Here is a 14,486-nt window from a genome sequence, read left to right as displayed (position 1 = left end):
GATATCTGCTTCTGGGAATGGTAACTAATAGAAACATTAATTACTGGTGATTCTGTGCTCTTCAGCTTAGAGGAACATTTGAACCTGAGTGATGACACTGCTAGATGCTTCAGAATAGGAGCTCCTAGGCTCCTAATGTGCACTGCTGGTTTGGGTCTCCCCTACCCACGATTCCAGGGGCTTTGGGAGCTTATCCGCCAGCATTACATGGTGCGACCCGGTCCTTGGAGGGAAGTAGAGTAGGGAAGCTGGCAGAGACTCAAGGAGTCAACAGCATGGTGATGGCTTCATCACACCACTCCTATTCTCCAAATGTGAAACAGCAAGTACCATGATAGAGCCCTCAAATTCCCTGACCTGGTCTTGAGATTCCCTGTGGAGAAAGGTGATTTAGGCTTTAAAGACCCTAACTTTAGCCTTATAACAGTGTTTTCTGAAGAGATCCCCGGGTGTATATTTCTGAAAGAGAGAAACACTTTCCTGCTCACCCTTCATCTCTGTTCACAGCTGGATCAGGGTCTATGCAGGGGCCACAGACACCTCAGTCAACCAGCAGTTCCATGGCAGAAGGGGGAGACCTGAAGCCACCAACTCCAGCATCTACACCACATAGTCAGATCCCTCCCTTGCCAGGCATGAGGTAAGGCCACAAGCAGAGCAGGTGGTTTGGGGAACCCTAGGCAGAAGTCCATGAGCTCCTATGCAGCCTGGTGACTCTGCTGTCCAGCCAGTGACTCTCATGTGCCCTGTGTTATCAGAAGAATTGCTTTATTTGGGATTTAATTGACTTTTCTTATTCTGGAGCAGGAGCAATTCAGTCGGGATCCAGGATGCTTTTCCTGATGGAAGTGACCCCACATTCCAGAAACGGAATTCCATGACTCCAAACCCTGGGTACCAGCCCAGTATGAATACCTCTGACATGATGGGTCGCATGTCCTATGAGCCAAATAAGGATCCTTATGGCAGCATGAGGAAAGGTGACCAGTTGCTGTTGGCCTTGTACTTTTGAGGACAGAGCCAGGGAAGTGGGATGATAGCTTGAGAGTAGTTCAGGGTTCTGGTCGAGCCACCCTCTGAGATAAGGCATTTTTAAACCTAACTATCCCTCTTTATCCCCGCCTCCTTGTCTTCCTCTCCCTGGTCTCATCATCTTATCCCTTAACAAGTGTGTGTTCTTTGCTGAATAAGGCCTCTTTAGATCTCTGTTTTAAACCTGTCAGGGAAACAAAAGGATCAACCTTGAGCTCTGAAGAGGGCATAGGTCTTTGGGGCAAGCAAAGTGTAGACTGCTAGGCTTGCTCACCTACCAGTTTGCTCACTGCCTGCCTTTCTACACCCAGCTCCAGGGAGCGATCCCTTCATGTCCTCAGGGCAGGGCCCCAACGGCGGGATGGGGGACCCCTACAGCCGAGCTGCCGGCCCTGGGCTGGCAAATGTGGCAATGGGACCACGACAGCACTATCCTTATGGAGGTCCTTATGACAGAGTGAGGTAAGCATGACCCCCACTCCTGTCTCACCCCAGAACCCCACGGCTATAGTGGGCTCCACATGCTTCTTTGCTTTTGTTTAGGACGGAGCCTGGAATAGGACCTGATGGAAACATGGGGAGCACTGGAGCCCCACAGCCGAATCTCATGCCTTCCAACCCAGACTCGGGGATGTATTCTCCTAGCCGCTACCCCCAACAGCAGCAGCAACAGCAGCAACGGTGAGTGAAGCCTGCTCTCAGTGCCCCTGTGCCTCTGGCTTTGCCATTTCCTACACTGATCCTGTTTGTCTCTCTCCTGCAGACATGATTCCTATGGCAATCAGTTCTCCACGCAAGGCACCCCTTCCGGCAGCCCCTTCCCCAGCCAGCAGACCACAATGTATCAGCAGCAGCAGCAGGTGAGGAGGGTGGACTGACACACAGAGAGCCAGTTAGAAGACTGAGGTGGAAAGTCTAAGCAGCTCCCTAGATACTTTGGTGGTCTTCTCCCACCCAAATAGCCAGCTCTGCCTAAAGAGCCAAGTCCACAATCTCTTCTCTATTTGGAGTCCAGTCCAATTTCTAGTTCTTCAATGGGGCTAGAAACAGGCCTTATTTTGACTTTTGAACTTTTCTTTGTTTTTCTGCTTACAGTAAGGGAGAGCCGGAAGGGAATAGAAAATGACTTTTGCTTTCAGAGATAATTTATAAACATTATTCCTTTGTTCTCTTGGAGTCTGTGTCTTCTCGAGGGGCGGAAGCAAGTCCAGTGTCTAGTATCGCCAGCCATCTTGGCAGCTGTGGTTCTTGAGTCCCTGAGTGCAAAGTATTAACTTCCCCTCTGATTGTTCCTGTTTTAGAATTACAAGCGGCCAATAGATAGCACGTACGGCCCTACTGCCAAGCGGCACGAAGGGGAGATGTACAGTGTGCCATACAGCACTGGGCAGGGGCAGCCCCAGCAGCAGCAATTGCCGCCAGCCCAGCCCCAGCCCGCCAGCCAACAACAAGCTGCCCAGCCTTCCCCTCAGCAAGATGTGTACAACCAGTATGGCAATGCATATCCTACCACTGCCACCGCTGCTACTGAGCGCCGGCCAGCAAGTGGCCCCCAGAACCAGTTTCCATTCCAGTTTGGCCGAGACCGTGTCTCAGCACCCCCTGGCTCCAGTGCCCAGCAGAACATGCCACCACAGATGATGGGTGGCCCCATACAGGCATCTGCTGAGGTTGCTCAGCAAAGCACCATGTGGCAAGGGCGTAATGACATGACCTACAATTACACCAACAGGCAGAGCACGGGCTCTGCCCCACAGGGCCCTGCCTATCATGGTGTGAACCGAACAGATGAAATGCTGCATACAGATCAGAGGGCCAACCATGAAGGCTCATGGCCTTCCCATGGCACACGCCAGCCTCCATATGGTCCCTCTGCTCCCGTGCCCGCCATGACAAGGCCCCCTCCTTCCAACTACCAGCCCCCACCAAGCATGCAGAATCACATTCCTCAGGTATCCAGCCCTGCTCCCCTGCCCCGGCCAATGGAGAACCGCACCTCTCCTAGCAAGTCTCCATTCCTGCACTCTGGGATGAAGATGCAAAAGGCAGGCCCCCCCGTACCTGCCTCTCACATAGCACCTGCCCCTGTGCAGCCCCCCATGATTCGGCGGGACATCACCTTCCCACCTGGCTCTGTTGAAGCCACACAGCCTGTTTTGAAGCAGAGGAGGCGACTCACCATGAAAGACATCGGTAAGGAAAGCTCTCTGGGTTGTGTTATCTGCCCCTTTCCATGTTATCCATTGTTCTCTCTCTCTCCTGATATTCTGGATGAGGTTAAATCTGGTTGTGTTGACTAAAACAGAACCAAAGAAATTTGAGTAAGGAAGAAATCAGCCGACTTCGGGCTTTTACTTGAAGGAATTGCTATGCAGTGATGTCCTAAGAGGGCCTAGAAGCCATGAGGAGCAGATGTGTGTCATCTTTCAGATAGGAACTGCCTACATTTGCTACCTTCATAGTAGCCTGACTGATGGGCCAGCACTGGGATTGACCACCTCCAGCCAACCTAGGCTTCGTGGATGGATGACATAGTGGTTTTGTTTCAGGAACTCCAGAGGCATGGCGGGTAATGATGTCTCTCAAGTCTGGGCTGCTGGCAGAGAGCACATGGGCATTAGACACCATTAACATCCTGCTGTATGATGACAACAGCATCATGACCTTCAACCTCAGTCAGGTGAGTACAGGTGCCTGGGGAAGGTCGGTCTGGGAGGGCCTAGGCCAGTGATGGCGAACCTATGACAGGCGTGTCAGAGGTGACACACGAACTCATTTTTTTGGTTGATTTTTCTTTGTTAAATGGCATTTAAATGTATAAAATAAATATCAAAAATATAAATTTTTGTTTTACTACAGTTGCAAATATCAAAAGATTTCTATATGTGACACGGCACCAGAGTTAAGTGTTTTTCAAAATGCTGACAAACCAAGCTCAAAAAGTTTGCCATTACTAGCCTAGGCCCTAGGATCTTATTTAAGCCGATGATGCTAAGTGACACAGGGAATTAAGCTATCCCCAGCCAATATGGTCACCTCTATCTTGCTCCCTCTCTGATATCTTCCATGCCAATACATTGCCACTGGCCACTGACTCAGAATACTGAGAACAATAATAATTTGTATGAGGTATCAGGATTGAAAGAGAATTTGAGAGAAACTCTTTGGTATCGGTAAGAAATGCAGATTCTGTTGTCAGCGAGGACACCCATGTTTTCTAGACTACCAGGAAGAACCTGTGGTCTTCATCAATGAGCAGAATAGTTTCTTTTCCCTTTTTCAGTTTCATCCACTCTGAATAGAAGAGATCTTTGTTGATCCCGTTTTCCTAATGTGTAAAATGGGAAGTGCTGGGGGCCAGGGAGCAGTGAAGGTTAATGATGTTCTTGCAGAGGTGATTCTCCAGGCCCTCTCTCAACAGGACATGAATCTTGAGTTTTCCCAGTAACTCTTTCTTTTGATCATTCTTAGTACCTACCAACCAACACATCTATCAAGGAGCTGACTAAGGGGGAATTGTTATTAATAGTTACTGTTCCAAAAAAATAATAGTTACTGTTTCTTGTGTCACCACTTTGTGCCAGGTTTTTCATATTTTCTTTCATGTCATACAACAGTCTTCTGAGGCAGATGTCGCCACTTAGAGATGAGTACATAGGCTCAAAGTCTTATCTTTGCCTAGGTTCACACTGCTGTTAACCAAGTCTTTCTGATTCTAAAACCTGACTTTATGTCTTGCATAATTTTGCCTCCCATGAGAAAGTAAAAGAATATTGATTGAGCAATTTCCATATTCCAGGCATTTGATATATTCCATTTAGACCTCAGAACAATCCTGTAAAGTTTAGAAATTTCTGGAAAGATGGAAAAACTACAGTTTAGAAAGTTAAGTCACCGAGCTAGTTCCTGGAAAAGCCAGAATTCAGACCTAGATCTTTCTAATTCTAAAGTCCTTATTTTTTCCATTCTGTTAAACCGTTCGACCAGAAATTGATCTGAGTGGAAATTAGTCTTTTCTTCTAGAGATAAATGGCCTGCCGATACAGGATCCAAGCTGGAATTTGGGTCCCCCTAGTACCAGCTTGCAGCAATGTTTGGTGAACCAAAGCCTCATCCTACTCGTTATGTTGCATGATCTATGTAGTACTGCATTCCCTCTCTCTGCTCATGTTGTGAAGGTCATCCCACCATGCCTAGATTTGGGCTCCACTTTTCTCTCAATTTATTTCCTGCTCTTTCTCTTTTAGCTCCCAGGGTTGCTAGAGCTCCTTGTGGAATATTTCCGGCGTTGCCTGATTGAGGTCTTCGGCATTTTAAAGGAATATGAGGTGGGTGACCCAGGGCAGAGAACACTGCTGGACCCTGGGAGATGCAGCAAGGTGTCTAGTCCAGCCCCTGTGGAGGGGGAGGATGAGGAAGACCTTCCAGGTCCTAACCTAGAAGAGAAAGAAGAAGAAGAAGTAGTTGAAAATGATGAGGAGATGGCCTTTTCAAACAAAGACAAGGTAGCCTCAGAGAATAGTGAGGAGAAACTTATTAGTAAGTTTGACAAGCTTCCAGTAAAGATCGTGCAGAAGAATGACCCGTTTGTGGTGGACTGCTCAGATAAGCTTGGGCGTGTGCAGGAGTTTGACAGTGGCCTGCTGCACTGGCGGATTGGTGGGGGGGACACCACTGAGCATATCCAGACCCACTTTGAGAGCAAGACAGAGCTGCTGCCGACCCGGCCTCATGTGCCCTGCCTACCAGTCACCCGGAAGCATGTCACAGCAGCAGAGGGTACATCAGGGACAACAGAACAGAAGGGCCCCCCACCTGATGGCCCTCCAGAAAAACGGATCACAGCCACTATGGATGATATGTTGTCCACCCGATCTAGCACGTTGACTGAGGAGGGAGCTAAAAATGCAGAGGCTCCCAAGGAGAGCAGCAAGTTTCCATTTGGCATCAGCCCAGCACAGAGCCACCGGAACATCAAGATCCTAGAGGACGAACCCCACAGTAAAGATGAGACCCCACTGTGTACCCTTCTGGACTGGCAGGATTCCCTTGCCAAGCGCTGCGTCTGTGTCTCCAATACCATCCGAAGCCTGTCATTTGTGCCAGGTAACGACTTTGAGATGTCCAAACACCCAGGGCTGCTGCTGATCCTGGGCAAGCTGATCCTTCTACACCATAAGCATCCAGAACGGAAGCAGGCACCACTAACTTATGAGAAGGAGGAGGAGCAGGACCAAGGGGTGAGCTGCAACAAAGTGGAGTGGTGGTGGGACTGCTTGGAGATGCTCCGGGAAAACACCTTGGTCACACTAGCCAACATCTCGGGGCAGTTGGACCTCTCCCCGTACCCTGAGAGCATTTGTCTGCCTGTCCTGGATGGACTCCTACACTGGGCAGTCTGCCCCTCAGCTGAAGCCCAGGACCCCTTCTCCACCCTGGGCCCCAATGCCGTCCTCTCTCCCCAGAGACTGGTCTTGGAAACCCTCAGCAAACTCAGCATCCAGGACAACAATGTGGACCTGATCCTGGCCACGCCCCCCTTCAGCCGCCTGGAGAAGTTGTATAGCACCATGGTGCGCTTCCTCAGTGACCGAAAGAACCCAGTGTGCCGGGAGATGGCCGTGGTACTGCTGGCCAACCTGGCGCAGGGAGACAGCCTGGCAGCCCGTGCCATCGCCGTGCAGAAGGGCAGCATCGGCAACCTCCTGGGCTTCCTGGAGGACAGCCTTGCTGCCACGCAGTTCCAGCAGAGCCAGGCGAGCCTGCTCCACATGCAGAACCCCCCCTTTGAGCCAACTAGTGTGGACATGATGCGGCGGGCTGCCCGTGCGCTGCTGGCCCTGGCCAAGGTGGACGAGAACCACTCAGAGTTCACGCTGTATGAGTCACGGCTGTTGGACATCTCGGTCTCACCATTGATGAACTCATTGGTTTCACAAGTCATTTGTGATGTACTGTTTTTGATTGGCCAGTCATGACAGCCGTGGGACACCTCCCTCCCTGTGTGCGTGTGCGTGTGTGGAGAACTTAGAAACTGACTGTTGCCCTTTATTTATGCAAAACCACCTCAGAATCCAGTTTACCCTGTGCTGTCCAGCTTCTCCCTTGGGAAAAAAGTCTCCTATTTCTCTTTCTTCCCAGTTCCCCTCACCTTTCTACCTTTCTGTTCCTTGTCCTCACTCCCTCAGGACCCTACCCTATTTGAAAAGACAAAGCTCTGCCTACATAGAAGACTTTTTTATTTTAACCAAAGTTACTGTTGTTTACAGTGAGTTTGGGGAAAAAAAATAAAATAAAAATGGCTTTCCCGGTCCTTGCATCAACGGGATGCCACATTTCATAACTGTTTTTAATGGTTAAAAAAAAAAGGAAAAAAAATACAAAAAAAACCCTCTGAAGGACAAAAAAGGTGACTGCTGAACTGTGTGTGGTTTATTGTTGTACATTCACAATCTTGCAGAAGCCAAGAAGTTCGAAGTTGTGGACAGACCCTGTTCACTGGAGAGGCCTGTGCAGTAGAGTGTAGACCCTTTCATGTACTGTACTGTACACCTGATACTGTAAACATACTGTAATAATAATGTCTCACATGGAAAAAGAGAAAAAACCGCTGGGTCAGCAGCAAGCTGTAGTTTTTAAAAATGTTTTTAGTTAAACGTTGAGGAGAAAAAAAAAAAAAGGCTTTTCCCCCAAAGTATCATGTGTGAACCTACAACACCCTGACCTCTTTCTCTCCTCCTTGATTGTATGAATAACCCTGAGATCACCTCTTAGAACTGGTTTTAACCTTTAGCTGCAGCCACTGTGCTGCCACGTGTGTATATATATGACGTTGTACATTGCACATACCCTTGGGTCCCCACAGTTTGGTCCCCCTCCCAGCTACCCCTTTATAGTATGACGAGTTAACAAGTTGGTGACCTGCACAAAGCGAGACACAGCTATTTAATCTCTTGCCAGACATCGCCCCTCCTGGCGCGATGCTGTACAGGTCTCTGTAAAAAGTCCTTGCTGTCTCAGCAGCCAATCAACTTATAGTTTATTTTTTTTCTGGGTTTTTGTTCTGTTTTGTTTTCTTTCTAATCGAGGTGTGAAAAAGTTCTAGGTTCAGTCAAAGTTCCTGATGAAGAAACACAATTGAGATTTTTTCAGTGATAAAATCTGCATATTTGTATTTCAAACAATGTAGCTAAAACTTGATGTAAATTCCTCCTTTTTTCCTTTTTTGGCTTAATGAATATCATTTATTCAGTATGAAATCTTTATACTATATGTTCCACGTGTTAAGAATAAATGTACATTAAATCTTGGTAAGACGTTTGTGAGGCTTTTTGTTGTTTTCAAACTGTTTAAAAGTTTGACCCTTTGGGGGTGTGGTTCCTGATCTTGCAAATTCTCCCTTGTTGTGCGCTCTCTAAAAGGTAGCATCCTGGGCCCTGTCATTTCTGCATCGTATTTTACTTTACTTTCCATGGTGTAAGTTTAAATTTAAGAAAGCTGGGATTTCACCTGCAAGAGGAAGTTTTAGGCATTAAAAGCATGGTAGCTTCTTGAAATAAAGTGAGTTTAAATAGCCAAAGAAACTGGTGGCCTGGCCGGTGTGGCTCAGTGCTTGAGCATTGACCCAGGAACCAAGAGGTCACTGGTTCGATTCCTAGTCAGGGCACTTTAAAAAGAAAAAACGAGTCCTCCAAAGAAATTGATGATACTCTAGAACAGCGATTTTCAACCTTTCTCATCTCATGACACAAACTAATACTAAAATTCTGCAGCACACCAAAAAACATACATTTTATGCTGATCAAAAATAGGTATACTTCTTTTGTGTGTTAATCCTTTCCTGTGGATATTTTTTCCATTGACTTTTAGAGGGGGAGAGAGAGAGACATCATTGTGAGGGGGACACATCAATTGGTTGCCTTCCACACATGGACCTGAGCTGGGAATGAACCTGCAACCCAGATACGTGCTCTTGACCAGGAATGAAGCCCTCAACCCTTTGGTGCCCAGGCCAATGCTCTGCCACTGAGCCATATTAGCCAGGGCAAAAAATAGGTAAACTTTTGATTCACACCTAGTGATTATTCTGTTTGCTGTTGTCATTTTTATTTAACAATCTAAGGGAAAAGGAAGTCAGTACCCTGTATTGTGTGTTTTAAAAATTCTTGGCACACCGCCCTAACCGGTTTGGCTCAGCTGATGCCTGTGGACTCAAAGGTCCCAGGTTCGATTCCAGTCGAGGGCATGTACCTCGGTTGCGGGCACATCCCCAGTGGGGAGTGTGCAGGAGGTAGCTGATCGATGTTTCTCTCATCGATGTTTCTGGCTCTCTATCCCTCTCCCTTCCTCTCTGTAGAAAACCAATAAAATATATTTTTTTTAAAAAATTCTTGGCACACCAGTGTTCCATGGCACACCAGTTGAAAATCTGCTCTAGAAAGAAACTTTTGGAAATAGTTGCTTAAGGAAATGATCTCTATTTTTCTTAGAAATTGTTAACAATAAGACAACCATTTATCTGGAAGCAGCCTCCAACTTAACCATTAATTTCTCCAGACTGGCACTCTCCCCTGATTCCAGATGAGAACATTCAGCTCCTTTCTTGGTGTCTCTGAAAGTTTAGTTTGAACATACCCTAACTAAAATGCCACCTTCCCCTAGAAATCTGCCTTTCCCATAGTTTTCCTCAGAAAATGGCAACTCCATCACTTGGCCAAAAAAATACTTTTAATTTCCACTGCCAGTCTGTTAGCACTCTTCAAAAAACGATCCTCAGTCCAGTCACTAACGCTGTAGTTTAAGACATTATCATACTTCTTGAAGATTCTTGAAATACCCTCCAGCCCTGGCTGGTTTGGCTCAGTGGATAGAGCATCGGCCTGTGGACTAAAGTAAAGGGTCCCATGTTTGATTCTGGTCAAGGGCACATGCCCGGGCTGTGGGCTTGGTCCCCAGTAGGGGGCATGCAGGAGGCAGCCGATCAGTGATTCTCATCATTGATGTTTCTATCTCCCTCTCCCTCTCCAAAATCAATAAAAATATATTTTTAAAAAAGAAAGAAATAATCCTCCAAACTGTCCTTTCTGCTTCTGCTTGGCCTGGTAGAACCTATTCTCAATATGTCAACCAGAATCTTCCTTTTAAAGCCAAGTCAGATCAAAATCCTTTAATGCTTCTCACTCTAAGTAAAAGTCCAGATCGTTATAATGACCTACCAGGCCCTCAGTTGTCTAGCATGCTGTCACCTCTCTGGTTTCCTCTCTTCCCATTGCTCACTGTACTATACCGGGCTGTTTCCACCTTGGGGCCTTTGCACTTAACTGTTCCCTCTGTCCAGAATACTGGCACCAGATAACTGCATGGTTCAAGTCCTCATCTCCTTCAAGTCTCTGTTCAAATACATCAGTGAATCTTTCCCTGGCCACCTTGTTTAAAATAGCCATCTGCTCCCCTGTCTTACTTTCCTTCTCTGCCTAAATTTTCTTTGTAGTACTTGTAGTTACCATCTGGCCTATTGTACATTGTACTTATCTGTAGCCTTACACTAGAACATCAGCTCTCTGAGGACAGGGGGGTTTCTTCTATTCACTGCTATATCCCTGTCCTATATCCCTAGCACAGTCTGGCACAAAGTTAATGAAATGTAGATGTTGGCCAGATGCAGTTACTTTTACAGGCTAATGTTACAATATATAGCTTCTCTGTTCATCTACTTCCTTAGGGAAACAGTGGAAAAACCAAAAGCAACTACAGAGAAATACTATTATTGTGGACACTTAGAAGTGGAATTTGAAAAAACAGGTTTCTCTTACCTATTTGGGTACCAGGCATAGTACATCAAATAATCCTACAACAGTCCCATGCCTGTGAGGTCAGGGTTCTGGCTCACATTTCATAGTTGAGGAAAGTGGCTTGTATGAGCTCACACCAGCCAAGGTCTCTCTGACTCTAAGGTCCATAGTCTTCCTAATTCACCAGACACTGCCTTCTTCCTGGGTTGAAGGACAACCAGAGCTCTCGGCAGGTAAGATTTCCTTTTTGTTGTAGCATGAGGTAAAATGGTCCCAAGAATTTCAAACAAGTGTTTATCAAACTAAATATGGTTGTTAATATTTGGGTCAGGGACAAGAATGAATAATTATTTCTCTATTGAGAGAAGAAATAGAGATAATTAGCGAACCTTCATCAACCAAGATACCTTCCTAGGACTCTTCTGGAAAAAAACTAAATGGGGAGCTTTTCATATCTATATTCTGATGAACAATATTGCTAATGGCTATTTTTGCTCTGGGCCTCTTGAACTCCACTTTCTAGTGTAGAAAGTGCATTTCTGGGCTGTGTGTGGAGCATTGCCTAGGAGTTTGGTTTCCTGGGTTCCTTTCATCTGCTCTCCTGCAATGCAGGGGGAGCCGAGCCTAGTCTCCAGTTTCTGACTGGAGTTAGCACAGGCCAAGAGCTGCTAGCCACTGAGCTGTGAGTAATTTGCTTTTGAGAAGTAAATAGAACCTTGCCTGTAGAGAGCCCAGGGGTGTGGCCAGTAGTTCTTTTCCCAGGCTCCTCCCTCCCCACCCCCCAAATGACCTTAACCTTCTTTCATAGCTGGAGAGCATCCAAGTCTGGCCTAAACAATACTCTGAACCTCATTGGCTCTTTTGCTTTGCAGCCAGTGCCACCCCTAAGTGGCTAAGGCCCTTCCCACTAGGCCTCTCAGCGGGGTCAAGGTTTTCTAACTACGGAAAGGCAAACAACAAAGAAAGAGTGAAAAAATAACCTAGTGTCCATGGCCTTTAAAGGATCAGTGTTTGGGTTCTGCAATTGGGAGGAGGGCCGGACCTTTGTCCTGGAGTGGATGGGCATCTCCAAGAGATACAGCAGAAACCCAAAATGTATGCTTTGGGCCACCCCAGGTTTCAGGATGGATGCAAATGTCACCTAGCATTCTTGGAAACTGCCAATTAATGCCTTTTAATCCACAGTGAAAGGAAGTAGCATAAAGTTCTGGTAAGGTACAGCTGCTTGTCATCAGTCATTAGCACTGCCTACTAACAGCTGGCAATGACAGGTATCAGAGGCGAATGTCTCAGAACAAAGCTTCTCCAATATTCAAATAGGACTGGGGTCATGGAAAGTTTAGTGTCTGGAAACTGAGCTAATACACAGCACCGTTTCTCTGCCCAGCCTGAGGCCAAGGTGATCTCCAGATGTGGCCAGAGGAAGGCACAGAGAAATGAGTTGTCAGGTTGCTTCAGGGAGGGGAATGGTCCAGAGAACTTCCTCCACACTTTCAGCAGAAAAATCACTTCTTTCATTCAGGAGGGTCTAACAGCCCATCCTTCCTGAGCACTTTATGCCACGCATATGAAATCCATGCGGTAGATATTATTCCCATGAGGACAAGAACTGTCTGCCTTACTCACTGTTCACCCTCTCAGAGTAGGCACTCCCAATTTGTTGAATAAATCAAACAAGTAAGAGTGGAATTTAGTGGAGGAAAGAGTAGTTAGGAGTTGGTGTGCCCTATGTGGTATTCTTGGTATATCCCATACAGACTTCGTGGAGTGGAAAGAAAGAAGAGAGGAAAGAGGTAAACCTGAGAAAAATGTAAATAGTATAGAATGTTAGAAAAAAAACAACCACCTGGGAAGCTAGAGACCGAAATTTAAGTCTCACCTCTGCCACTAGCTGTGTAACCAGGCTAGTCACTTCCCCCGAGTCTTTGTTCCTGCATCCATAAACTATAGGTATCAGGTTAAACAAATTGATTTGTCCACCATATCTTTATTGAGTACATACAATGTGCAAAGAAAGTACTGTTCTAAGTGCTGGTAATACTTTGAACAAGGCCCCCACTCTCACAAAGCTTACTTTCCATAACAGGAAAACAGATGGTGAGTAAAATTCATGGACAGGACCATCAGGTGGTGATAAGTACTATGAAGAATACAGAACACACCCTAGCTGGTTTGGCTCAGTGGTTAGAGTGCCAGCCTGCAGACTAAAGGGTTGTGGGTTTGATTCCCAGCAAGAGCACATACCTCGGTTGCGGGCTCTTGGGGTGCATGTGGGAGGCAATTAATTGATGTGTCTCTCTCACATCTCTCTCCCTCCCTCTCTAAAAATCAATGGGAAAAAAATATCCTCAGGTGAGGATTAACAAACAAAACAAGAAAACAGAACAGGGTGATGGGCTAGTACAGGGTGGTGATTGTGGCTGGATCATCAGGGAAGGCCTCTGTGAGGAGGTGACATTCAGCTGACATCTGAATGCAGTGGGTTTGCCAAAGGGTAGTCTGGCAGGGAAGGGTTTCAGGCAGGGGAAACGGCATGAGCAGAGCCAGGCAAGTTCAAAAAACAAATGTCACTTCCATCCTAGATTCCAGAAGCAGTGATGTATTGTTTAGGTCAGGGGTGTGTATTATGAAGTTGTTTCTTGGTGGTGTAGGATCTCTGCTTCTTCATGGAAGTGGCTGGGTGGTGGTGTCCTTCTGGAGCCCTGGGATCCACCTCTGTCTCCCTGGCTCCCACAGTGCCGCTCGCTCAGCTGGCTCAGTGCAGATGCAGGCTCCATTTTAGCTGCTGACTCTGAAAGCAGACTAGATAGAGCTGCCTCTTCCACTACGTACTCACAGCCTTGGAGGCTGAGAGCCCCCTCCCATCCCACCTCGTCTTCTATTCTGACAAGCCAGGGCTTTGAGAGCACGAGATTCCGCTTCCTCGTTTTCCTGTCGGAGCAGGAGCCAGAAAATGAAACAGGAAACAGAGCGGAAGAGGAGGGGGGTGGGTAGCAGAGAAGGAAAAGGAGGAGAAATTGCAGGGAAGTAGAAGATCTGGACAAAGTTCTACCTCTAAAGGGTGACAGATGAGTTTTTAGAACATTCTGACTTGTCACAAGAGACTCCTGCCCTTTCTTAAAAAAACAACAACATATTTTCATTGATTTCAGAGGAGGGCGAGGGAGAGAGAGAGAGACAGAAACATCAACGATGGGAGAGAATGCTGAAGGGCTGCCTCCTGCACACCCCGCCCTGGGGATAGGGCCTGCGACCCGGACACGTGCCCTGACCGGGAATCAAACCTTGACCATCTGGTTCATAGGTTGACCATCAGCCACTGAGCCACACCGGTCAGGCCAAAGATTTTATTTTTATTTTTTTCACTTCTCTCCTTGCTCTTATGAACATCACTTGAATCATTCATGGCCCCAGGGGATCCAGAGAGGTTGCGTGACAGGCCTGGGGTCCCAGGGCCACTTCAAAGCAGAGCTGAGGCCGGGCTCCTTGACCTGGGAACCTGTCTTCCACCCAAGACTCCGACCTCCAGCTCTTCGCGTCCTTCTCCGCTGGGAGGAGGTGGACACCCTGAAGTGCCCTGACCGAGCCCAGCTGTGACCTCCTGGTTCATAGGTCGATGCTCACCACGGAGCCACCCAGGCCAGGGCAACCACGCTCCTTCTT

At 47.2% G+C, this 14,486-nt stretch overlaps 1 protein-coding gene across 1 annotated transcript in view; it reads left to right on the top strand.

The window, feature by feature from the left end:
* ARID1A (AT-rich interaction domain 1A) overlaps window positions 1–8,342 on the top strand; it is a gene marked incomplete at its 5' end in the record, with an annotated part of 48,029 nt that extends 39,687 nt beyond the window's left edge. The window contains 8 exons of the mRNA XM_081087223.1: window positions 508–640; window positions 808–980; window positions 1,344–1,494; window positions 1,576–1,713; window positions 1,796–1,892; window positions 2,334–3,225; window positions 3,582–3,712; window positions 5,280–8,342. Of these exons, the coding sequence (XP_080943349.1) occupies window positions 508–640; window positions 808–980; window positions 1,344–1,494; window positions 1,576–1,713; window positions 1,796–1,892; window positions 2,334–3,225; window positions 3,582–3,712; window positions 5,280–7,010 (3,446 nt within the window). The 3' untranslated portion in view covers window positions 7,011–8,342. The remainder of the gene's footprint in view (window positions 1–507; window positions 641–807; window positions 981–1,343; window positions 1,495–1,575; window positions 1,714–1,795; window positions 1,893–2,333; window positions 3,226–3,581; window positions 3,713–5,279) is intronic.
* Window positions 8,343–14,486: the final 6,144 nt, after the last annotated feature.

Source organism: Myotis nattereri, assembly GCF_964212035.1.
Source record: "Myotis nattereri genome assembly, chromosome: 3".
Lineage (NCBI taxonomy): Eukaryota > Metazoa > Chordata > Mammalia > Chiroptera > Vespertilionidae > Myotis > Myotis nattereri.
The sequence above is the reverse complement of the archived record's forward strand: the minus strand, read 5'-3'. Positions and strand labels throughout refer to the sequence as shown.